Source organism: Otolemur garnettii, unplaced genomic scaffold, assembly GCF_000181295.1.
Source record: "Otolemur garnettii isolate 467f Iridium unplaced genomic scaffold, OtoGar3 scaffold00193, whole genome shotgun sequence".
In the NCBI taxonomy this organism is placed as follows: Eukaryota; Metazoa; Chordata; class Mammalia; order Primates; family Galagidae; genus Otolemur; species Otolemur garnettii.
In genome coordinates this window covers 612,910-638,641 of record NW_003852588.1, presented here as the reverse complement: position 1 = coordinate 638,641, position 25,732 = coordinate 612,910, and the positions used below count along the sequence as shown (strand labels likewise).

The window sequence follows — 25,732 nt, the reverse complement described above, 5'->3', positions numbered from 1 at the left end:
CACAAGTTCCAAACGCGGACGTTATCAGCTTCACGTCATTGTCACACTGGAAGGGATTACATGCTTCATTCAAGCTTTCCAACCATGCTCTCATTTGAAGACTTTTGAGTTACAATTTCTTGGGAAGAATTTAATTATCTAGAGTGGAGAGAAACCTGTGGTTTAGGAACTGGCTGCAGGGATGCCCTAGAAACTGAAAATGTCACGTTCATGTGACGGAGGCACTTTATTTTTTTAAGTGAAAGAGGGTTTTCAGATTCTCGGATGGGTTGGTGACCCCCAGATGGTTAAGGACTCTTCTGTATGTGGGAAAGCTCATTTGATTTTGGAATTTTATCTCTCACGTTGCTTAGGGAGCTTGGCCGAATTTACTAAGGGGCTGCAATGGAGTCTAATGCCAGTCACTGAGGAGCACAAAATAGAAGTAGATGAGAAAGAAAAGGGACAAGATAGAAGAAAAACTAAGACTCATGAAGCCAATAGCAGCATTACTCACAGTAGCCCAAAGATGGACACGAGCCAAGAACCCACAGATGGATGAGAGGATAAACAAAATGCCATGAAGACATAAACAGAAGATGCGTCAGCTTAGAAAGGAAGGGAATTCCGACACATGCGACAATGCAGGGGGACCCGGAGGGCATACGCTAAGCAGAATCAGCCAGTCACAAAGGGACAAATAAGGTGTAATTCCATTGATAGGAGGCACCTGAGAGTCACAGAGACAGAAAGCAGAGCGATGGTTGTCAGGGCCCGGGAGAGAGACAGGGGCTGTGTCTAACGGGTGCGCAGTTGCAGTCTGGGAAGATGAAAAAGTTCTGGAGTTGGATGGTGGCCAGGGTTACCTAACAGTGTGGCCCTGGAACTGTCCACTTCATGATGGGCACGTAGGTTAATTCCACATCTTTGCAATTATGAGTTGTGCTGTGATAAGCTTTCGGGTGCAGGTGTCTTTCTGATAAACGACTTATTTTCCTTTAAAAGGGTAAAAAAGGAAAACAGAAAATATCCTCGAAGCCAATGTCAAAATATCATAAGTCCTGTCTACCTGTCACCACAGAACCATGCATTGGACTCTGAGTTTTCCAGCAGCCAAGTCCCCAGCATTTTTCCTTGGAGAGCGAGTGGCTTCCCTGACTTATGAAGCCAAACACTTGCTATAATGGCCACTTAAATGCCGACAATTAAAACCAATACCTATTACACGGTCATTTAGATCTGTAACAATTTGCTAATGCTTTTATCAGCTAATGAGGTTGGAAGAAGGTGAACTGCGATTTAACCCATATATGTAATTTAAAATGAGGGTAATATCCAATAAATTGGTGTTTTATGAAACGGAGATGAGGAGATAGCGTGAAAGACGGGTGGATGGACACAGAGCCTTCATTCCATCAGCAGATGTGCAGAAAGCCAGGCATTCTGCCTCGGGTTAGACACACCAGCACCCGGAAAGCTCTCTTTGGCTCACAGAAGGCTTTGCTAACCAGGTGGGAGCTCCTGGGCATGAGGCTGCCTGGAAGGGCACAGGGCCACACGCGTGTCCCCGAATCATACATGCTCTTGCAGGTGGGAGCAGCCCCCTGAAGTACTGCATCAGCCCAGCTGGCCAGGGCTCTAGACAGGGCCTGGCCCCAGCGTACAGTGTTGGAGGGTAGTTGCTGGTCCTGTAGTCCTGACCCCCCACCAGGGGCTGATTTCTAACGTTCCCAGAACACACTCCATGGAGGTGGCAGGTGGGCCTGAGAAAGCCCCCTGAAGCAGCATCACCTGCCCTCCCAGTGAGGTCCCAGTTAGGACAACTCAAGGCTGAGTGCTCCCACATGCCAGCTGCACCCCCAGCCCCCACCTCCAGGTTGGTCCTATGGTCCTGATTCTGTGGGTATGTGGGGACAGCTCTGTCACAAAATCTCAGATGCCTCAGGTGCTGTGACCAGGGCTGGGTGGGACTTCTCCGGCTTAAGAGGGCCTGCATTCTGTTGGCTTCAGGCTGCGGGCAGCAGGTCCCACTATCATTCCTAGGGAGCACGAAGGACCCCAGGGCACGAGTCCAGGGATAGGGCAGGCAGGAAGCCTCCTTCCCAGAACTCCCCAAAGACTGCCAGCTCCACCCTTCTCCGAGGCTGAGGAGGGGCTGGGGTGAGGAGGGTGCTGTGGACATGGTGCCCATAGGCACAGAAGCATAAGCTGCCGTCAGCTCAGTGGGGCCTTCTAGTCCAGAGAGGCCTCTGTGCTGGTGCCTGTGGGGCAAAGCTGAGTTGCCAGTGAAGCGTCACCAGCTTCAGTGCTCCTTCCAGGGGGCGAGTGGGTCTGAGCCATGGTCTGGGAACGCCTAGGGCACCCCACGCCTGTTCCATGTGCCAGGGGCTGAGCTGGCCTTCAGACAAATGGTGACACTGAAGCTGTGTCTAGTTTGGTTCTGTTTCCTCTCGGGTCTTTGGAACGTAGTCTCTGCTCTGACACAAATCATTTGAACAACTAGAGAGGGCGAGGGGCTGGCACCAGCTGTGCTGCAGGAAAAGGCCAGGGGGTTACTGGGTGGGGCTCACCATCCCCAGGGGTGGTCACACTGAAGCAGCCCCTGACCCACATCTTTTCTTTAAGGGTCCCTACTCCAGGACAGTAAATAGAGCTGTGAGTTCAAGGCAGAGGCAGAGACCTGGCACCAGAAGCCCCCGACCTGCTCCCAGAACAGGGGAGATGTGTAAGGGGAGCCCCGCAGAGTGGGTGTGACAGGAACTCACGTCCAGGTGTTCTGGCTGAGCCCACCTGCGCTGCCTACAAGGCTGCTTCTTGAAGGATGAGGGACAGTGCAGGTGGAGGATGCTGAGGGCTGCCACAAGCTGAGAGTTTCCAGAACTGGTCAGAGGGGCTTAGAGGTTCACACCAGCATGTGTCCCCCCACAGCTCTGGGAGGCGTCTGTCCTTCTCTCTTCACGCTGCTAAGAAAAAAGTGCACTCTTCAGTCCTGCATTGGCCGGTTTGAAACCTCGAAGTCATACACAGAGAGGAAATGCAAGGGGGAGCGGGGTTCAGACTGTTACCCCAGAGCCTGAGGGCCCCGCAGGGGCACAGAGTGTGACTGAGCTGGACGGGGATAACAGGGTGGGGTGGGGGGACAAAGAAAAACACTTCACTTTTGGTGCAGTAAAATATACATGCCTTACAACGGACCATTTTAACCAGTTTCTAGTTGAGTGGCGTTATGATCATTCACACTATGCAACCGTCACCACCGACCGTCAGGTTAAATGCCTGCAGCCCCTGGCAGCCACTGGTCCACTCTTATCTCCAGGAATCTGACTTCTTCTGGGTACTTAGAGCAGTGGAATCATCTCCAGTGTTCGTCTGTGTTGTTGTATTTGTCAGAATTTCCTTTTATAGGCTGATAACAGCGCTGCGTACACGCGGGCCATGTTGTCCTAATCTGCTCGTCCACTGACTGACGCTCGGGTTCTTTCTGGTTCTGGCTGCTGTGAATGATGCTGCCGTGAACCTCAGTGTACAAATACCTGTCCAAGTTCCTGCTTGCAGCTCTTTTGAGCATTTACCCAGAGGTGGAGGTGCCGGCTGCCACAGCAGATCTGCTTAGCGTCCATGAGGGACACCGCACCGGCTCCCACGGTGAAGCCCCACTGGACTTCCCACCAGCTGTTCCGGCTCCACCCAGCTGGCGAGGAGGAGTCCTCTGAACTTGACTCCTGTCCTTTCAGGTGCCCATCTGTGACAAATTCTCCATGATTTGCAATTTATTCATTTTTGAGATTTTAAAATTTCTCCCCCCAGTTAGACTGTTCGTCCCCTGAGGGCAGGAGTGGAAACGGCTTTGCTCACGCCTGTCCCACTGCTCGGTACAGCCACCACCTCCGTACGTGTTTGTTAGGCAAAACACAAGACACACACCAACAAGACGGCACGAGTCGCAGGCAACCTTCAAGTGACCTTGAAAAATTACTCAGAGTCCATGTTTTGCTCTAAAAGATGGGGATAGTATCAGTGTTGTGAGCTTATTATAAAGGTTACGAGTAACAAACATGCACAAAGATCAACCCCTCACTGCTGGATTGACCGGCTAAAAAAAAAAAATGCAGAAAGAGCCCAGTCTTGATTTTGGTGCAGAGTAGATAGTTGCACAAATGGTAAAAAAAAGAAAAACAGAGCCCCCGTGAAATGTGGTCCTCACCCTTCCTCGGTAGGCTTAAGCTTACTCCCCAGAGTAAAGCTGGGAAACTTCTGGATTAGCCTACCACACTCGTTTTATAGCAGAGGAAACTCGAAGTTAGAAAAAAGATGATTCTTTCTTTTTCCAAACTTTTTTGATTCTGATCAACCAGTCACCCTCTGGTTGAGATTCTGCTCCAGTGACCAAAAGGAGAAAGATATGGGCCCTGTGATTGAGTCCAGAGGCTGAAAGTGAGTTTGAGGCCGGTCTGATGGGCCCACCTGGACCCAGGACAGGCATTGGTACCTCTGGACTCCTTCCTGTTGCAGTGCCCTCCCTGGCCTTGACTGAGGGGCCGAGCTCTGCTTCCTGGCAGGCCTATTGTCATGGTTGAATTATGTTCCCTAAAAAGGTATGTTGAAGCGGTAACCCCAGAACCTGTGAATGTGACCTGATTTGGAAATAGGGTCATCGCAGACGTAATTGGTTAAGATGCAGTCATAGCGAAGTGGGAGGGCCTTAACCCAGCCTGACTGGCGTCCTCATGCTGTTAAACATGTGTCTGTTCATCAGGTGTAGTTCCGGACCAGCGTGAGCAGGAAGGAGTGACATGAGACTGGAGAGTCAGCCAGATAACCCCAGCAGGAGCAAGAACCGTGCTGTGAGCAAGAGTGTAGGGATCGCAAGTGGCAGTGCCCATGCTGGGCGCCTTGCCGATGTCACGTAGAATCCAATCGGAGAGCGTCCAAACGTGTGCTCTGGGAGAACGAATTAGCCAAATGTCCTCAAGAGAAGAAAGAGTCAAGCTCAACTTACTCTCTCTTTTCTCAAAGAATGAAATATCTGGATAACTCTAGTAACTACAAAGAGATACTAGTAAAACATGTGCCATGATCTTCCAGTAGTCCAGAGTAAAAAAACCACCGTTATTGGATAATAAGGAGAGGACATGGACAAAACTGGAAGATCATTTTACTCCTGGGAAAGACACCAGTGTTAAGGAAGACAGGCACTAGAGGTCCTGAGGCATAACAAGCACATCTTCCTGATAAAAAGAAACTCACCCTGATGACCTCAGGTCTGACACTGGCACAGTGTGTGCAACCATGTCCTGACCAAAAACCCAAGGCCTGCCAACTCCCTGTGGGGTCGAGACAATATTCTGTTAGTTTTGAGTCTGGTAAAATTTCCAAAATTCCAGAAAGGTATAAAGTATCAGTTATTGAACTTATGGTTACTGAAATCTTAGGGCAATGTAAAGAATGTAGCACAGGGGATCAAAAGAGGAAATGAATTCAACTGTGGTGTCCACACGGTTGTAGTGCGTTTGGTATAAGGGCACTAGTCAATTTTGTAATTGACTTTCAGTTTTTTCTGTGGGACCAATTTGCATTTGAAGGATCTTAGAATATTAAAAGGAATTAATATTAGAATTGAGGCCTTAGTTAAATGCCTAAAAGTCCTGGGCAAATCTTTTATTGCCAAATCTTTAATTTTTTAAAAATTTAAAACACATTTATTATACTAAGAACAAATTTTATTTTTCCTTTTCCTAAAATGCTAGAGCAGCACATAGGATAGTAACTCAGCACACAATATAAACTGATGTGTGCAACCAATAATCCCCCAAATGGTTAAGTCTCATTTTGGGAGTCTTTAAAAATTTATCCCTTAGCCAGGGGTTGTGGTGGGCACCTGTAGTCCCAGCTACTTGGGAGACTAAGGGAAGATAATAGCTTAAGCCCAAAGAGTTTGTAGTTGCTGTGAGCTGTGACGCCACAGAACTTTACTAAGGGTGACACAGTGAGACTCTGTCTCAAAACAAAAAAAAAACTCATCCCTTAAATGACCTTTATTAAAATTATCAACAAATAAAAGGTGTCACCTCAGAAAAATCTTAGTTTAAAAGATACCTCAGGGCGGCGCCTGTGGCTCAGAGGAGTAGGGCACCAGCCCCACATGCCAGAGGTGTCAGGTTCAAACCCAGCCCTGGCCAAAAAAAAAAAAAGATACCTCAACAAGGATGAGCACGCAAGAGTATTATGATACTCTGAGCTCACTCCGAGGAATGTGAAAACCTAAAATGAATTAAGACTTGAAAAGAATGGCAGAGAGTTAAAGAGCTCATTTTAACTATGTTTTTGGCAAAAAGAATAAAAAAGTGAAAAGCCTAAAAAACAAAACAAACAAAAAAAAAACTTCAGTTCCTAGAACCCAGGAGCTTTTTGGAAGGAAAATACTTGATTTGCTTCTTCATAACTGAGCTACACCAAATAGTCTCAAGTTCCTTTTTATTTAGCATGATACTGCATGGGTTCCTAGTTTGAGAAAGGATTATTCTAAAGATAAGTTTACTATTACAACTTTTGCCATAGGACCTCTGGCTAGCTTGCGTTTCAAGTGGAAGGAGAGGAGTGTGGGAAAGAAAGGAAACTGAATTTTGCTATAGACCAAAATCATTCTACAAAATACAGAAATGAACAGTTTACCAGGAACTCATCAAGGCTTAATCAAAGTACGCTGGGGTTGAGTGTGGGCCGAGTTTACCAGGAACTCATCAAGGCTTAAGCAAAGTACACTGGGGTAGACTTTATAAACCTCCACTTCCATTAGGGGGTCAGAGACACACAGCACACGGGCGGACAGCAGCTGTCTATAATGGGCACTGGAGATCTGCAGAGAACTTCATGCTGAATCATAGTGTTGCAATCTGGTATTTATTCAGTTCCCTCAAGCAGGAGGGGTTTGCCAATACGGAATGTCTTTCAAGAACAATTTAAAACAAGCTACAAAACTTCCTTCCTCATTAACCAGCCTCTTCTGAGTTAAAGCTCTATTTACTTTGGTCATACACACCCAGGCAGGAACTTAGAGCTGTGTGGTTTCCATCCAGATTTAACGTGAAAGAAATAATTCTAAGACAATTTTTTAAAATTTATCATTCTAAGGCAACTTTTAAAATTATTAGTTGTAAGTATAAACATTTAGGGCAATGTTGATTATTTAATATCTCAAAGAATGCTAATTGTCTAATAAATTCCTGAGATTAATAATGAGATATTGCCTAAATCACAATTAGTGGTGAACACTCCTTCCCCTGCACAACTTCCCCTCAGACACAGAAATCCATCAGTCCTGAGAGTGGAAAACCAGCACTTTTCTAATATGTAGTAAACTAAATACAGAGGTGTTTGAATCACACTTTGGAGAATACCCCGTGGGCATAAAGAGCTTTGACCCACACCTTTAAATGTCTAGGCTGGAAGTACCTCTTTCTGGAAGCTCCTAATAGACACCAAAATTGCAGCCTGAGTCAGAGGTGCAGAATTACCCCAAATCTAATCTTGGCAGCTTGAAATAACAAACATGAATCGTCTCACACGGATTCTGAGAGTTGGGAATCGGCCTGGCTTAGGTGGGTGGCTCTGGCTCAGTCTCTGCTGAGGCTGTGGTCTCAGTGTAGGCTGGGGATTGGGTCATTTGGTGCTTGTCTGGGGTGGGGAATGCACTTCCCAGAGGGGCCTGAGACTGTGGTTCCTCACTGGCTGCTGGTCAGAGGCCTCAGTTCCTCAGCAAAGGGGTGCTATCCAAAGGGGTGCTGGGCATGGAGCTGTCACAGAGCTGAGTCATTTCATGGTCTGGTCTTGGAATTGTACACCTTCATTCCACTTTGTCCTTGATAGAAGTCCAGCCACACTCAGGAAGAGGGGATTAGGCTCCCCCTCTTTCAGGGAGGCCTGCCACAGAATTTCTGGACCTATTTTAGAGCCACCATAGCTCTGGAGCTTAAGTAAGGTTTGATTTTGAATGTGAGGCACAAGAGACAGAGACTGTGCAATGTGGTTAGTTATCCTCACACTTTCAGCTTCCTTTTCTTTTTTGTTTAGAGAAGAATCTCACTTTGTCACCTTGGCTAGAGTGCAGTGGCCTGATCATAGCTCACTGCAGCCTCAAACTCCTGGGCTGAAGTGATCCTCCCACCTTAGCCTTCTGTAGGGACTACAGGTGTGTGCCACTTTGCTCAGCTAAATTTTACAATTTTTAGTGGAGACGGGGTCTTGCTATACTGTCCAGGCTGGTCTCAAATTCCTGGACTCAAGTGATCCTCCTGCCTCAGCCCCCCAAAATGCTGGGACTACAGGCATGAGCTACTGTACTCACACAGTCTTCTTTTTAAAGAATGTGTTATTTAAGCCTGGGACTCTGTGTCATCACAGCCACTTAAAGGTCATTAGCAGAAATAAAACCAGAGTGACAAGGACTTGATGTTTGCTGATTGCTTCCTTTTACTTTTTAAACTGTTGTCTTTCTCTCAGGGTGAAGACCTATATTTGATTTCTCTTTTCTTTCTTTCTTTCTTTTTTTTTTTTGAGACAGAGCCTCAAGCTGTCCCCCGGGGTAGAGTGCTCTGGCATCACAGCTCACAGCAACCTCCAACCCCTGGGCTCAAGCGAGTCTCCTGCCTCAGCCTCCCAAGTAGCTGGGACCACAGGTACCTGCCACAACGCCCGGCTATTTTTTGGTTGCAGCCGTAATTGTTTGGCAGGCAAAGGATGGATTCAAACCCGCCACCTTAGGTGTATGTGGCTGGCGCCTTAGCCACTTGAGCCACAGGCGCCAAGCCTGATTCGTTTTTTCTTTCTAGGACTTTGTAGCAGTTTCTCAAATAAGAGCAAGGATTTTTTTTTTTCCCTGGGGTGTTTCAGAGTTTGTGAAGACCCAGAACAGATTCTCCAAGCGTGTATGCCTTGCCAGTGCACACAGAAGTGCGTAGAAGGTCGACTATGTGTTGATTCCTGCCCTCACTCACTTATTCTGCCTGTGCTACTGAACAGGAAGTGGCAGGCACTGTGTGGGGCTCCTGCCCTGTGAGCTTCCAGTCTGGTGGGGACAGGGGCACTGAGAGTTAGAAAGAGGTGGGGTCCTAGGACTCAGCCTGTTTAGGCTGCAGGGCTGGGGAGGCTTTCTGGGGTGAGCCAGGAGACCTTTTTTGCCCGGGGTTTCCTTTTTATTACCACTTCCCTTCCCCTTAGAAGTAGGAACTGGGTCTGTCTACATCCAGGCCTCTGGGACCTTCTGAGTGGGAGAAGAGCAGAAGTTGCCACTGAGACCCTCCCATCCACATGGTTGTTATAGGTGTCTAATGTGAGGACGGGCTGGGAGAGGCAGCACGGGAGGGAGGCAGTGTCTCAGGACTGGGGGCAGAGCAGGTGGGGGTGCTGTGCACCAGCTGGGATTGTAACCCCAGAAGGTGGCCAGACCCCAGAGGCTGACCGAGTGCTGCACTCAGAGTGTAGGGTCCCCACCCTCAGGCTGCCCAGCTCTCCCAAATGTACTGTGGTTCAGGCAGCTCCACGACACAACAGATCCGGCAGGTCTGATGACCACATGGACTGGACAGAGGTTTCCTGCCAACCACAGACAGAGGCAAACTAATGAACATAGACTAGACAGTGGGGGCCTCTAACTACATGAGGCCCCAGGATTCTGTATGATTTGAGAGTTGGGTAGAGTGAAAACCTCAGAAAAGATGGAGGTCTAAGTTTTCTCCAGCCTGGCATGGTAGAGGCTGGAGTCAGACATACGTTGATTAGAAGAAAATTTTGAAATAAGGCTTCTTGTGTGCCCTGAGTTTGTATTCAGTCATCCTGCTACTAGAGAGAGAACTGGCTGAAGCTGGAGGGTGGGTCTGGGGTGGAGGAAGAGAGGGCAGAGAGAGGACGGTGTTTTGAGAGGAGAAAGATCTGAGATGTGGGAGGACCATACCCCAGAGGAGCAGGGAGCCTGGACGGGGATGAGGGGACCAGCCACAGGCAGCCAGGTGGAGAGCAGGGCTTTGTCTTAAGGCCTTAGGAAGACAGAGAGGGGGTGTGGAGGTGGCAGGATCATGTCTGGCTTTCTGAAAGATCACTCTGTGTGCACACTGGAGGTTGGATGGGAGGGACAGGATCATACACTAGGCCAGGTAGAGACCAATAGGTTTTGGAAATGCTGTCCCAGTGGGGACAGAGAGATGAAACTGGATCTGAGAGCTATTTAGAAGGTAGCCAAAGTGTTCAGTTCCCCTGACTAGTCGCTTTGGTGACTGGGGTATGACATACAGAGGCAGTGAGAACCTGGGGGTGGGGGAGAAGTTTCCTGCTCATAGGACCTGCGTTTTGAAGAAGGGAAGTGATTAATCTTTCTCTAAATTTGGGGAAAAGGAGATGAGGATGGATGTGGAGACAAATACATTGACAGATATGAAGGTGGAGAGTTTCTTTCTCCTACGGAGTAGAAAGTAAAGCCATTTCTGTGGCATAGGAAGCTTGAGTGTGGTGAAGTCTTGGATTGTTTGCCTTCAGGTGTGGAAAAAGAAAGATGGATATTAATTAGAGCAGCAATAATACGTATGCCCATTTGTGTAATTTTTCTTTTTTCCTAACTGCTCTCAGCAATTTGGTATATTAAACAAAGCAACTGGATGGGTTTCTTTGTTTTTTTATGAATGAAGCCGGTTTCTGGTAGACAGCATACAGTGGGGTCTTGGTTTTTTAATCCAATCTAACCATCTCTGACTTTTAATTGGGGTGTTTAGCCTATTATACATTTTAATGTGATTATTGATATAGTTGAGTTTAAATCTACCATCTTTGTCTTGGTTTTGCATTTGTCCCATCTGTTCTTTATTCCATTTTCCTTCTTTTTGTGATTTCTTTTGGACTGAGTCTTTTTCAGATTCCATTTTCTCTCCCTTGTTGACTTAGCAAGGGAGAGAAGCACTTTGCTGTGCTTTTTAGAGGTTGCTCTAGCCTTTGTGTACATGTTAAACTTATCACTATCTACCTTCTAGTGATATTATGCCCCTTTACATATAGAAGAAGAATCTCATAGCAGAACACTTCTTCCATTCTCTTTCTTGCCATTGTTATCATAACTCATGTCTTACATATGTTATAAACTACACACTACATTGTTATTATGTGAACAGCCAAATTATCTTTTAAATAGTTAAATAAGAAAATTATTTAAATTATTTAATTTAGTTAAATAATTTCATTATTTAATTCAATTATTCTCTGCAGTGGTCTTTATTCCTTGTGTAGAAGCAGATTTTCTTTCTTTCTTTCTTTTTTTTTTTTTTTTTTTGAGACAGAGCCTCAAGCTGTCCCCCTGGGTAGAGTGCCGTGGCATTACAGCTCACAGCAACCTCCAACTCCTGGGCTTAAGCGAGTCTCCTGCCTCCGCCTCCCAGGTAGCTGGGACCACAGGCGCCCGCCACAACGCCCGGCCATTTTTTGGTTGCAGCCGTCATTGTTGTTTGGCGGGTCCGGGCTGGGGATTCGAACCCGCCACCTTAGGTGTACGTGGCTGGCGCCTTAGCCAGTTGAGCTATAGGCGCCGAGCCGAAGCAGATTTTCATTTGAGATAATTTCCTTTGTTTCCTATGTCATGGGCCTTCTAGGGATGAATTATTTTACCTTTATGTGCTGGCAAATTTCTTTGTTTTTATCTTTGTTTTGGGAAAAAAGTTTTTTTCTTGGCATAGAATTGTAGACTGGTGGTAGTTTTAAAATTTCATTTAGTACTTTGTTTTTCTACCATCTTCTGGCTCTCACTGCATCTGAAAATAAGTCTGCCATAATTCTTATTTTTCTATGAACATGGTAAGTCTTTTCCCTGGCTGCTTATAATGTTTACTTTTTGTTATTGGTTTTAAAAAGTTTAACTGATGAACCTGGATATAGTTTTCTTCATGCTTCTCGGATATCTAAATTTATAATTTCTTCCCAGTTTGGAAAAATTTTGACCATTCTTTCTTCAAATATTTTATCTGTTCCCTTTCTTCTCCACAGTTCACTTATGAACTGAAATTCCAACAGTTCACTTATGCTCTGTTCATTTTTTCCCTCGACATTCTCTGTGTGTTTAATTTTAGTTTCTATTGATGTCTTCACATTTACTAATTTTTTCTTCTGCGAAGTTTTATCTACTATTAACTCTATCTAGTATTTTTTTAAATCTCTTTACAGTTTTCGTCTCTTGAAGTTCTATTCAGGTGGTTTTTGTATTTTCTAAGCCTTTGCCCAACATGCCAAATCTTTCCTTTCACTTTGCGATCATCTGGAATAGTTATAAAATAACTTTTTTATTTACTAATCCTATCACTTGTGTTATTTCTGGATCAGTTTCAACTGATTGGTTTTCTCCTCATTATGTGTCATGTTCTCCTGATTCTTATTGTGCCTTATAATTTTGCACTGGAATGCAGACACTGTGAATTTTACTTTCTTGGGTGCTGGATATTTTTGTATTCCTATAAATGTTCTTGAGTTTTATTCTGTGGTGTGGTTAAGTTACTTGGAAACAGTTTTATCCTTTACTTGTTAGGCAAGACCACAGCTGCACTTGGCCTAGAGAAAATTTTGTCCCACTCACTGAATTAAAACCCTCCTGGGTTCTTTGTTCAAGGGAAATAGGAACTACTCTGGCCTATGCGAACTCTAAACATGCTTTCCTCTAATCTTTTGGGTGGTTCTTTTGTTGTGCCCACCCCGGGGGTCGCCTACCCAAAGACCACTCACAATCACGAATCGATGTAAAAAGCAAGAGGCAGGTTTATTGCTGGCGCGTCAGGGTTCCTCAGCCACAAGGGGAAGGAACCCCCTGAGGCTGTTACCGGCTGCTTTTAAGGCGAAAAACTACATGCAGGGGGGGGTGAGGGGGCGTTTGGTGATTGGGGAATTTATAACTTGCAGGGTTGCTGGGCAGTTTTGCTCTGGGGATTTTTTTTTGCGACGTTATTTTTAGCGCGGGTATGAGGGAGTAGGGAGAGGGTAGGGTGTTGCCTCCAGGTGCAAGAGTCTGATATGCGGGTATAATGTTTTCTTTGTTTTAGGACCTCCTTACTGCCTTGTGGCCTAACACTTTCTTTGGCCCCAGGTAATTTTCTTCCATGCTTATCCTGATCAGTACTTAGCTCAAGACTTGAGGGGGATACTTGGAAGATCTTTAGAATGTCTTCTCTGTGGAGGTCTCTCATCTCTGATGCCTTTACTCACAAATCTTACCCACCTGGGATTTTGGGGCCCTGGGCTCCATCTGTTCAATGAGGGAGACCATGGGGCCCCACTTAGATTCCCCCTTGCTGCAACCATGGTCTGGAAGTTCTCTCCAGGCCATGAGCTGAGGTCAATCCTATGAGTCACCTAATTTGTTTCCTCTTTCTTGGAGATCAATGTCCTATCTTGCATGACAGTTTTTAAAATACAGTTTTCCAGTTTTTTGTTTGTTTGTTTGTCTCACTTAGAAGAGTAAATAGGGGCTATGTCACCCTAGATTGTCTGGGATTAAAAGCCCAGAGGGCTTTCTCTAAATCTGATCATTTGTAGGCTGGACATGATGGAACTTTCAGGTGCCAAGGGCACTGAGGGTGTTACTAAAACTGTGGTTGAAGTCAGACATCCTTGGGGAAAAGGTAAGGGGGAAGCACAGATCAGAGATTTTCATAAATTCAAAGGACAGGGATCAAGGAATAAGAGAGAAAACTAGCAGTTGAAGGGGCTGGGGTCAGAATTTGTCATGTTTATTAAGGTTTTCAGGCCAGGTGCAGTGGCTGGCGCTGGTACCCAGAACTTCAGGAGGCCGAAGGGGGAGGATGATTTGAGGCCAGGAGTTCAAGATCAGCCTGGACAACATAGCAAGACAGTAAAAATAAAATTAGCTGGGTGGGGGTATTGTGTGAGTTCAGGAGTTTGAGGCTGCAGTGAGCTATGATCATGCTAATATATTCTAGCCTGAGTGACAGAGTGAAACCCCATCTGTAAAAGAAAAAGAAAAGAAAAGAAAAGAAAAGAAAAAGGTTTCAGAGGGGAGGCGGTGGCAGTTCAAGGTGACAAGCTGCAGGGTGTGGCCAACAGTTAGCTTGAGTGGAGTGTGAAGGGTAGTGGTTGCAATCGAGGAAGTATCTGAGATGTGGAAGAATGAATTATCTCTGCTTGAGTTTCAGAGAGGGACAGTTCCTTGGGGTTTGGGGAGAGAGAGCCTTGTGCTAATCAAGGCTGTGTTAACCAAGTTTGTTTATAACAGAACAAGGTCTCCTTAAGGCATGCTGGAAATGAATGCAAACCACTGGGAACGTGGTCACACTGGAAGCTGGGAGGACAAGACAGGGCCGCAGTACAGAGAGGGTGCTTGAGAGTTCCTGCCTGGCCCCCAGGGACCAGCCTGTACACGCTAAGGTGCTGGCCCACGTGGGAGCTCTGAAGCTGGCTGGCAGGTGACAGCCAACCTCCCAGGCAGCTCCATGACCCTAATATCCTACTGTCTGTGCCCGTGTATAGAGCCCTCCACCACTGAACAGGGCTGAGTCTTGAAACTACAGGTACTGTGGCAAGGACAGAACATGACTTCCAATGTTCCGTCACAAAAGGAATTGTGGCTTCTGCTTTGCTACTTTTTGGGTCATTGGGAGAAGCCAGCAGCATGGTGTGAGAAGGTAAGCCGTACGGAGAGGCCCACATGAGGAGAAACCTGCCATAGCCAGTGCCACCTTACCAGGCATGTGGGTGAGCTACTGAGAAACGTCCCAGCCCATGCAGCTCTCAGGTGACTGTGGCCCTGACCCAGCATTTTCATGGCCACCTCATGAGTGACCTTTGAGCCAGAATCATTCTGGCTAAAAGCTAAATCACCCCTAAATTTCTGACCCACAGAAACTGTGTGAGATAATAAATGTTTATTGCTGTTTTAAGCATCTAAGTTTGGGGCAATCTGTTGTTCAGTTGCAGTTAACTAATACACATTTTGGAACCTGCATCTAGGACGCTTTAATAAAACCTAAAAATATGGGTGTGAGTTTGGACCTTGCAGAGGAGGCTGGGAGGGCCCCAAGGAGAGGGCCGGGGGCAGCTCCCGCCTGTCCCCTATCTGCTGGTTCTCCTGGGGACACAGGGCAGCAGCTGGGCCCACAGCTGCTCCACCTCCCAAGTGTAAAAACAATACAGCTGCTGCTTCGCATCTGCCAAATGAAGCTCACCCAGCTGGGAGGATACGGAATGCGGAATTCTGGAAGCGTCCGGTCTAGCTATGCTGGCATGTTACAAAAGCACCATGAAACGCTGTTATGACATCGTCCTTGAGAAGGACGCCCTTGGAATGGGGGCAGGATCTTTCTGCTTGCACTGCAGTCAGAGGCACTGCAGGGTCTGGGAGGTTCGGGATGCCACAGTGGAGCGAGCCCAGAGCACCAGACAGAGGGGCTTGTAGCCAAGTGCGTGGCTTCTGCTGTGCGTAAGGGGCAGGACTTTCTGAATACTGCAGGTGACAGGTCTCCACCCTGCTGCAAGGTCCTGCAGGAAATCAGAAAACGCCACAAAATATCCCTTCTCTTCCATGACTATTTCTGCTAAGCAGTGAAGCAAATGAGAGATAAAGATCTAAGAGATTCAAAAGTCTGGGGGGGGGGCGGTTTCCAACCATTTCTGTCTCACGGTACCCTTGAACCTATGGTTAAACTTCCACAGTACACTTAGATTATGTTGATTAAAAAAATGAGTAAAAAATAGAATATACTTACGGTGCCTCGAACTTCCTTCAAAAATAATTAATTATCTTTAAAAATTTCCATGGCACACCAGTTGAAAATCACTGGTCAAGAGGAAAATACTGGGTTCCATGTGACACGAGGGTTTGATAATGTCAGGATTGCCTGGAGAATGGGTAGTGTCATTAGACTCACAAATCACAGGTCACTTCACTGCCATGCTGAGATGACTTCTCTTTTCACCCAGGTTGAGGGAACAGAGCCCAGGACTTCCCCACAATCCCTGGCAGGAGCAGCTTCCTGCCCCCATGGGAGCTCACTGAAGAGAAGTGGGTGGGCAACAAGAGCCATCCTCTGGGAGGCCCCGAGTGTGAGGCGGGACCACTTTAAGGAGGGACCTGGGGAAACTTGTACCAAGCAGAGGCGTGTGGATTTCTCAGAGTACAGTGAAGCAGTGGAGGCCTAAGGTGCAGTGCCCAACTCAGTCTCCAGGCGATGACCTCCACCCCTGTCATACTTAGTCACCAAGATCCCCAGAGCAGGCAGGAATAATGCCTGCAGGCCCCCTCCACTCTCCACCGTGGGTGGTGGAGCCAGTCCCCGTATCAGCACAAGTGGGCTTTATTGCATCTTTCTGCTGTAATCAGGGAGCGGGGTGACATGGGCTGTCCCTCCAACTCCCATGGGCTCTGAAGGCACTTGGCACCTATTACTGGTGTGACTTTGGACAAGTTATTTGGTCTTTTCTAAGCTAAGTCTCTTCAACGGTCAGGTGGGATTGATGACCAGACCTGGCTCATGTTGTGGGGACCCGCTGCCACACAGGAAAGTGCCCGTACCATGTCCGGCACAGAGCTGGGTTGTGACAGGGGCTTGTCTCCACTGGCTCTTGGTAATCGTTGACCAGCCTGAAACCCAGTTGAAATTTAAGCCATATGTCCATGGCACTCCTGCTTTCTGTGTTAGAGGCCGGAGCTCTTGGTGGGTGCGGGCAGGCTGCCCTGCTGCAATCTTTCCACACACAGCCATCGTCACCTTCTGGCAGTGGTGTGCTCGGCTGTGTCCCGTGCTTTGCTTCTCTGACCCTCTAAAAATTGTTGTCTCAGCAATTTTTGGCTGTGAAGGAGGGCTGGAGAAGACAGATATTATTCCCCACGGGCTGAGCTGAAACAGGGAAAGAAGAATTGCTCCTAGTCGGCGTGTCCTGCCCCAGCACCGACCTAGCCCTGGCCAGGTCGGAATTCATGCATTTGTGGATATTTGTGGCGTGTTTCCCCAGGACCAGGGTAGGGGTCCGTGCTGGGCCCAGAGCTGTCACCCATAACAGTTCTGTCAACCTCCCGTTCCCTCCTGCTGCTCCAGGCCAACAGGCCCAGCTGCACTCTGTCTCAGTGTGGCGTGGCCGGTGCAGCCCCCACACCCGTGTGCTGGGACGCCAGGAACACGCCACCACTGCTCACAGTCATTGTTTATTGACAATTCACACAAAGTAACATCATACAGCAAGTCATTTCCAGGGTTTAATAAAAATGATTGTCACTCACTGTGCTTCACAAAAATTTCTTTTTTAATGAATAAATAATTTGATGAAATCAAAAATATTTACAATATAAACACATGGAAAAGCTTTGGATCCATGAATCTCATCGTTGAGTTTTGCATTTTTGAAGTGAGTCCTCTCGAGCTTTTCCTTTGGAAACAATACAAATCTGATAGAAACAGTAACTCATACGACTTATCTGTTCATTACACATTTATCCGTTAGTCCTGGAAAGCTACAGAAGCATATATTATGCGACATGTTAAAATACAAATACCTAAAATAATATATTATCATAATGCCAGGTAGCATTCTCCATAGAACAAAAACATACACTCGGCTGGAACAGTAACAAAGGATCACGGGCCACAAAATAATACCCCAAAGGTACAAATTCCTTCATAAGAATATAATTGTGCTCTTCAGTTTGCCAGATGTCTACGCTGCTCTAACGGGTGGCAGGGAGGACAGTGTTTGGCGGCTGTGTGCGTGTCTCTGTCAGGAAGCAGCATTATGGGAACTGGGCAGTGCAAGCAGTTTTATAAATACTTTCTTGGGCTCTTAAAAAGAGCCAATTATGCAAAGCAAAATAAGCATATTGAGAAGTCTTCATCTCTTCTGCACAAACGCCAGGGACCATCTTGGCTTTGTGGTATGAAAGGGTTTGTCTGTGTCACTATTGATGCTGTCAGCCTGAATTCAAGTATTCCAGGGCCACTTCGTAGCAGAACTTGTACTGATCCTGGAAAAGAGAAGAAGGGGAAAATGTCAGCTCTCTCATCTCTAAATGTTGTTTCTATTAAAGCAATTATAGTAGATTAGGGTCTTAATTGGAAGAAATCAAACTGGTAAGGTTTGAATTAGAAATGAATCTGAGATCAAGGCTCTGAACCCTCAACATCTTCACTGTTGGCAGCTGCTCCCCCGAAAGGTCTGATGAAAGGTATTTCGCTGTCCTTACGCATTAGAATCCCTAGAGCGTTCTGGACAACTGGCAATTCTTGTCCATGTTTGTCCACACGCATGCTCACCTACATAGCAACATCCCGAGGTTTGTACAGGAAAATCAAATGGAGAAGGAACGACACAGACAGCCTGAGCAGACGCCTCTGCGACTTGCCCTCACGAGGCCCTTGGTTCCCAGGTGACGTGTCACTCGTGCCAACTTTCCCGTCTTTTCAGCCTGCAGGACCACCTTCTCTTCATGAGAATTCAGTGAGCACCTCTTTAGTCCAAGCCCCTTGTCCTGCTCCTTGATTTTGAGAAGCCCACAACGCAGTGAGCAGCGTGAGATAGGTGACCCAGTAACAAGGCGGGAGGCAGAGTGGTCCCCTAACATATTGTGGGCTCCATGCAGGGAGAGCAGATCTTTGCAGGGAGGATGGCAGCAGGGAGTAGGTGACAGATGGCACCCTCCCTGGAGGACAGAACTGTGCGTGGAGTTGGCAGAGGTGATTACACACCTTGGTTTGCCTTACCCAGTCCTGGCTCCTGCCTGTTGTCCTGGTATAATTACTAGGAACATCCTCTTTCACTCTCGGGAGTGCCCTGGTTTGGGTGATAACGTATGTGACCATCCTCGCTGGGGTTAAACAGGCACTCGAGGTAGAGACAGTAGGACAAGGGGAGTAGAGATGGGAGATGTTCAGAATCCTCTGGAGCCACAGACCAGCTCTGAACCAGGCAGTGAATTCTTGCATCTTGGGCACAGCTGTCTCAGGTCAAGCAGCGTGGCCTGAGCAAGCCCCACAGGAGGCGCCAGTCTAGGTGTGGCCACTGGTGGCATCTGCCCTGTGTGTCTGCAGTATGCTGACGGAACCAAGCCAAGCAGAGGACAGGGGCTTGAGGACAGCTCTGTCTGCCGCTTGACAGGAGCCCAGCCTGGGACAGGCCTCAGCAGCAAGAAGGGCCTGTGGTCACTTTAGGAGATGAGCTTTGACAACACACAAGAGTCAGCACCAAGGTCTCACTACCAGCTACAACCAAGGAAATGTGCTTTTTGGGTTTGCTTTTACCAAATTAGTTGAAAAGAAATTTCCACTGTTTTTTTTTTTTATATGTGTCCCCTAATTTGTGACTGAAATCTCCTTTTCTTCACCTATGTTGTGTTCTTGAAGTAAATAATAGTCAACCTACTTATTTGAAGGCAAGGGTGTCGCTGGCACAAAACGCCATGCACACTTGAGACTGAAAGGTGGCTGCATAGATAAATGATGGCAAACTATGGGTTTTATAGTATTTGACTCAAATCAGTAAACATCTAAAACTAAAGACTGGGAACTTTAAGACATAGTCTCCGTCCTCTGGCAGCTTGCAATACAGAAGCGAAGAACAAACAGGTCATTTCGATACTCTGAAGGTGCCACAGGATTAAAAGTCAGTAGCAGTAACACCCTCAGGAAAGCTTAAAAAAAATACGGACAAAAACAAGTGTTGGTGGGCAGTGCCTGTGGCTCAAAGGCCCCATATGCCGGAGGTGGCAGGTTCAAACCCAGTCCCGGCCAAAAACTGCAAAAAAAAAAAACAAAAAACAAAAAACAAAACAAAAACAAACAACAATAAAACCCCCCAAAAAACAAAAAGCAAGTGTTGGTGAGGCTGTGGAGGAACTGGAACCCTCGTGTGCTGCTCATGGGAATGTATTAATAAAATGGTGCAGCCACTTTGGAAAACAGTCCTGCAGCCCCTCAAAAAGTTATTACAATATGACCTAGCAGGTGTACTGCTAGGCATATACCCAAGAGAACAGAAAACAGATGTCCTTATAAAGAGGCAAACACAAATGTTCATGGTGCATTATGCATAAAAAACAGAAAACAGTAACCTACTCAAATCTCCACTGGTTGGCACTGGAGAAACGAAATGTAGTCTAGCCATGAAATGGGCTGTTTCTGGCTATTAAAATGAATGAATATAATACATACTATAACATGAACGTACATGAGGCATGGAGGAATTCGTGGAATGAAGGAAGTCAGATTTAAAGGTCACATATTGTATGATTCTATTTATATAAAATGTCCAGAATATGCAAATTTATAAAGACCAAAGTAGATGAAGGGTCACCAGGGGCTGAAGAAGCGGTAACAGGGAGGGACTGCTAACAGGTACAGGTTCCTGCTGGGGGAAATGGACATTTAGATTGTGAAGACAGGTGCATAACATGTGAATATGCTGAAAACCACTGAACTGCATACTTGAAAAGGGGAAATTTGATGGTATGTGAATGATATCTCAATAAAACTGTATTTAAAAAATCGCTAATAGAAAAATATTGCTCATTTTATCTGTGACTCCTGCCTGTGAGTGGGACAGGAACTGGGCAGATCTGATGTGGGAAAGGGGACCCGCATGTTCCTGGTGGACTTGCTTCCTCAGGGGTCACGGGTCTGAGGGCTCCACACTGACCCAGTGTCCTATTACCTGCCCTGAGATATGGCACATGAGTTCCCTTCTGGTTAGAAAGCCTTGCCAATCTAGAATTCTGAGACTTTAGGAACCAGTTGACCTTTAAAGCCAGTCTGATGACATGTAAGACGCATTCTTTAAACTATCTCATCTTACAAATAGCAGGTATTCCGCCAGCTTGCCAAGTCCCTCACCCAGACCCCTCTTTTCACATACATGCGCATGACAATGAATACAGAATGGCTTTTTTAAAACTCTTGAACTGAAAAAATTATTACTTTCCCCAGGCAAAATTTTATTTCTGATGCATATGCTAGTATTTATTATTTCAGGATTCAAGACTTTTATTTTCAGAACATTTAAAAGAAATGAACTGAATTTCAAGATTCTAAAAAGCCACACTGTCCGATCCCCAGGCTGATGTCCTCCTGTCACTTCTGCTTTTGTGAATCACAGGGACACTTTTCCCCTCCATGGGAATCTAAGAGATCCAATCCTTATTGAATAAAAATGATTTTGTACAAACCTAATTGTGCAATTAATTTCAGTGACTACTACAAACCATGCTGTTAACAAATTTAAACACATCTCGTGGGGGGAAGTGGCTCCTGGCCTCAGACCATAACACAGGCCTGGAAACTCAGGAGGGATTTTCCACTTGCTGCTAAGGAGCTGATGCCTGGAAGTCACTTAATCTGCCCTATCCAGGCATGACTATAATTTTCAAAATGAATTCTTCCTCTTCCTTCTTATCCCTCCTAAGCAAGCTGCCAATCTCTGCAGATTCTGTGATGACTGGTTTCTGAATCAGAAAAGTAAGGGGAAGGAGAAGGGAAGACTGTAAATTGCCGTGTCCCTCCCCAGCACCTGGGGAAATGCCTGAAATCTCCCTACCCTGGAAACTGATGACACTTGATCACCAGGTACAGGCCTGTCTTCTGCGGTTTCCTCTCTCAGTTCACTTGCTTTTGAACAGTATAATTAAGCCACATGAGCCATCCTGGGCTTTGGGGAAAAATAGAACATGCATGCCTTGTTCCCAAAGTCTCCCAATTTGGGTGACATCTGCTGGCTTCAGGCCTGGAATGTGTTCTGGGTGGGTGGGTGGGGACTGGGGACAGCCAGGGCCACCTGCTATTCCTCACTGAGACCCTTGACTGTTCCCACTCTAGACCACGCTTCTTATCCCCATAAAATCTGATAGAAGACTGAAAATTGAGGCTACTTTTGAAAGCGTCAGGCTGGCCTGGTGAGGGAGCCAGCAGGCCAGTAGGCTGTGCTGGGGGCCTCCCTGGAGGCCAGGGCTCTGCCAGCACCAGGCTGGCGTTTGGTATGGGCACTTCAAACACCCCTTCAGCTGCCTAAGAAGATTCAAAGAGAAGCACCTACACAGCTGACCCGGGGCGACGCATTCCCCCTTGAAGCACCTGCTTTTTGAAACTAACACAAATTTCACAATTTCAGCTGGATCCTGTGCTGACAGATCCTTCAGCTGAAAAAATCCTTCTGACTGAGGCCCTGGCAGGAGGGTGAGACATCCCCCATGTGCTAATCCTGGTGGGTTCCTTTGGCCCAAGGTCCCCCACCAGCTATGTTAGGTGGTCAGCTAGCCTGCACCAAGGAGACCACTAAATTCACACCATCACTGAGTGAGACAGCTGCGTGTTTATGACAAGGACGGGAAGATCGTTATTTTCACCATTATCTTTAAACCATGTGTGGAGAACTTTCTTCACAAAATCCGTGCCCAATTCCATACTGAGACCCATAGGCTTCTCTGGGCTGGAGAGAGCAGCAAGGGGCAGCTCAGTGTGGACCTGGGTCTGGCTGCAGAGATGTGTCCAGTCCCTCGGTGAGTGTCTACAGGACATCTGGGAGCTGGGTGCCCTGCTGGTACTGAGGGTGAGAGGCAGGTAGGTGCTTTGGTCACACCTTAGGGAGAGCCAGAACCTGGGGGTGGGACCTGGGGGTGGGAATGGGGCATTAGCAACCACCATTCTAAACCTCCCTCGAGAGCAGGGGACACTGACCTCAGCGGATTCCAGGAGCCCCAAGTGTGGCCAGCAAGGGCTTCTTGGAGACCTGAGTTCATGTGATTCCCTGCCCCTCTGCCCCCGCATGGGCACACACACAGCTGGACAGAGGGCCTGTTCATCTTAAATCACTTCACCAGGAGGGCTGCAGAGGGGGGGCTGCACACACCAGCCAGTAGACTGTGTTGTCTGCACAGGAGTCACCCCCAGGCCCAGGTCACTTCGCAGGTATACTGTGCAGCACCCTGTTTTTTGGATGTTGAAGAGGGCCTGAAGCGAGTCTGGGTGGCAGCTCTAAGTACAGAGGAGGCACCTGGAAACTGTTCTGCAGATCTGGATGGGGAGGGAGAGGTAAGGGGCGGGCAGTAGGGTCACCGCAGGGAAAGGACAAGCCTCCCATGGGATCTGTGCCCAGACCTTCTGGATTAACTGGGCAGGGGCACAGTCCTGGCATTGGGATTTCTGGAAGCTCCTCAGGTGTCTTTCACATGAAACTCTAGAGCGGCCACCTAGTTCTTAACCTTGCTGTACCCAAGAGTCCCCTGGGAGCTTTCATTCTCCACCCATGAAGCCAGGCCCCTGAGTCTCAGGTGGGCCCGGGGACCAGAATGTTTGTAAAGCTCGTGGGTGACATCGTGCAGCCAGGTGTACAAGCCATCAGGAAGATGTGCTTGTTTTCTCAGTCTTACGAGGCCCCAGTGGGGGGCTGGGAACTATTCTCAGAACCAGAGTTCTCAGGTGGGCCCGGGGACCAGAATGTTTGTAAAGCTCGTGGGTGACATCGTGCAGCCAGGTGTACAAGCCATCAGGAAGATGTGCTTGTTTTCTCAGTCTTACGAGGCCCCAGTGGGGGGCTGGGAACTATTCTCATGAAAGCTGGTCTGGGATTAGCCCTGCCTGTGCCGCCAGCACCCTGCATTGTCCTAGGTCCCTGGTGCTGATGTGTGCCCGCTGGCTTATGGCCCTGCCCTGGGTTTCTCCTGGTGGCTCCCAGTGCTTGGGAGGCAACAGTGACAGATCAGCCCAGCGAGGACTGTGGCCATAACTTCCCTGTTGGTCCCGCCCCTTCTGACTCCTACACATGTTGTGATTACGTATTTGCCACGTTCTGTCTGAATTTTTATTGAGTGGTTTTGTGCCAGTTGTGGAATCTTTCTCTTTGCTTTTTCTACCCATGATACCCCTGAAGAGCCTTGATCAAGTCCAGTCTCTAAGCTGGGAAAACACCCTGGGGGCTCCTTGTGGGGTGGCTGAAGATCAGTGGGCTTGGAGATCAGGGTTCAGGGATGCACGTGGGCTGCACTGGTTACAAAGCTCCTTCCAGGTGTCCTTGTCTGGAAAGGCAGGTGCAGGGGGGAGCAGCAGCATCACTGTTTTTTGTGATGACTGAGCACTACCAGGTAACTCACGGGAACATGTTTTGTGAACAGAAAGGCCTATAAGCATCTAGGGTCAGTCTTCTCTTTCGTTTTTGTTGTCACTTAAAAAAACCCAGCTATGACTTAGCATCTGTAGCTCAGTGGCTAGGGCGCCAGCCACATACACTGGACCTGGCAGGTTCAAACCCAGCCCGGGCCTGCCAAACAACAATGACAACTACAACCAAAAAACAGCTGGGCATTGTGGCGGGCACCTGTAGTCCCAGCCACTTGGGAGGCTAAGGCAAGAGAATCGCTTAAGCACAAGAGTTTGAGGTTGCTGTGAATTGTGATGTCACAGCACTCTACCCAGGGTGACACAGTGAGACTCTGTCTCAAAACAAACAAACAAACAAAAACCAAAAACAAAACACAAACAACCCCCCCCAGCTTTGTTGAGATATAATTTGTATACCATAGTATCTTATATACTTTGACCCTTTTAAAGGCTATAATAATTGTTAAATAAAATTCATAGGAGCCCACTGTTTTTAACTGAGCTCCTATACTAGGTCCAGCAGACCGGGCCAAGGCCAAAGCAGAATGGAGTCCCTCCCACCAGGTACCATGTCATCCAACTGCCCGTTCGAAGGCGCCGTTTTCCAAACAACAGGACACGCCCAGCAACCAACTAGCAGGGCCCAGTTTACTGGAGCCACGTGGATAAGGAGGTGCCCTCTGCTTTAACTCCATAACAGAAGTCACTTTGAAATGGCCAGTCTGCTATGTGTTCCCTGTTCCTTCCTTCTCAAGCCTTTTTCTGCCCATAAAGCCAAACTCATCTGCTCAGTTCACTGAACCCCTGTTCTGTTTTACAGAATGAGATGCTCCTGATTCTAGGATCACAAGTGAAAGCCAATTAGATCCTTAACTTTGCTGTAATTTTGCCTTTTGACACAGCTCAGTGGTTTTCGGTGAGTTGTACACAATTTAAGTATAGAACACCTCCATCAGCCTGAACCCCGACCCTGAGCCTATAAGCCAGCACCCCCATGTGGCCACCCACCTTGACAGCCACCACTCTACTCTGTCTGCGGACTGGCCTGTCCTGAACATTTTACACACAGGTATGTGGAATCATGGAATCATGCCTGTGGCCTTTGTGACTGCCTTAATATTCTTAGTCCCACTTTAGTAACAAGACAACTGAGGTTCATGGAGGCCTTACACTTTGCACACCCAGTGAGCAAAGAGCCTGTGAGGGACAGGTCCTGCCTTCCCTTGTGTCCCCCACCCCACCCACGAGGGGCTGTACACAGAGCAGGGCTGAGAAATGCAGTGTGGATGGAACACTGGTGAGACGTGGCAGTGGCACCTAAGTGAGTGAATTGTACTCTTAGCAGGTGACACCGAGGCTTCTCTTAGACGGGAAATGCTACCTGCCCGGGAGACCAGCACAGAACTAAGTGGGCTTTGGGGGGGCTCTGAGATATCTGAGGGTGCCTGTGCCCTGCAGACATGTGCTTAGCTCCTGTGGAGGACACAGGGGAGAAGAGGGAAAGGCAGAGGTGAGGTGGGGTCAAAGGCCACAGCAACGTCCCTGCAGAGGGTGGCCAAGCACACTGACCATGAGGATGCCTGATGCTGTTTCCAACGTGTCCCCGGGTGGGACTCTACCATGGGAAGCGATGTTCTGAGGATGGTGGC

General features: G+C 47.5%; 1 protein-coding gene across 1 annotated transcript in view; it reads right to left on the bottom strand.

Annotated features, from left to right (window-relative positions):
• Nucleotides 1-17,232: 17,232 nt before the first annotated feature.
• The window catches only part of PTPRM (protein tyrosine phosphatase, receptor type M), a 562,994-nt gene continuing 554,494 nt past the window's right edge, over nt 17,233-25,732 (bottom strand). Inside the window, exon 30 of the mRNA XM_012812183.2 lies at nt 17,233-17,968. Coding sequence (XP_012667637.2) covers nt 17,915-17,968 — 54 coding nt within the window. The 3' untranslated portion in view covers nt 17,233-17,914. The remainder of the gene's footprint in view (nt 17,969-25,732) is intronic.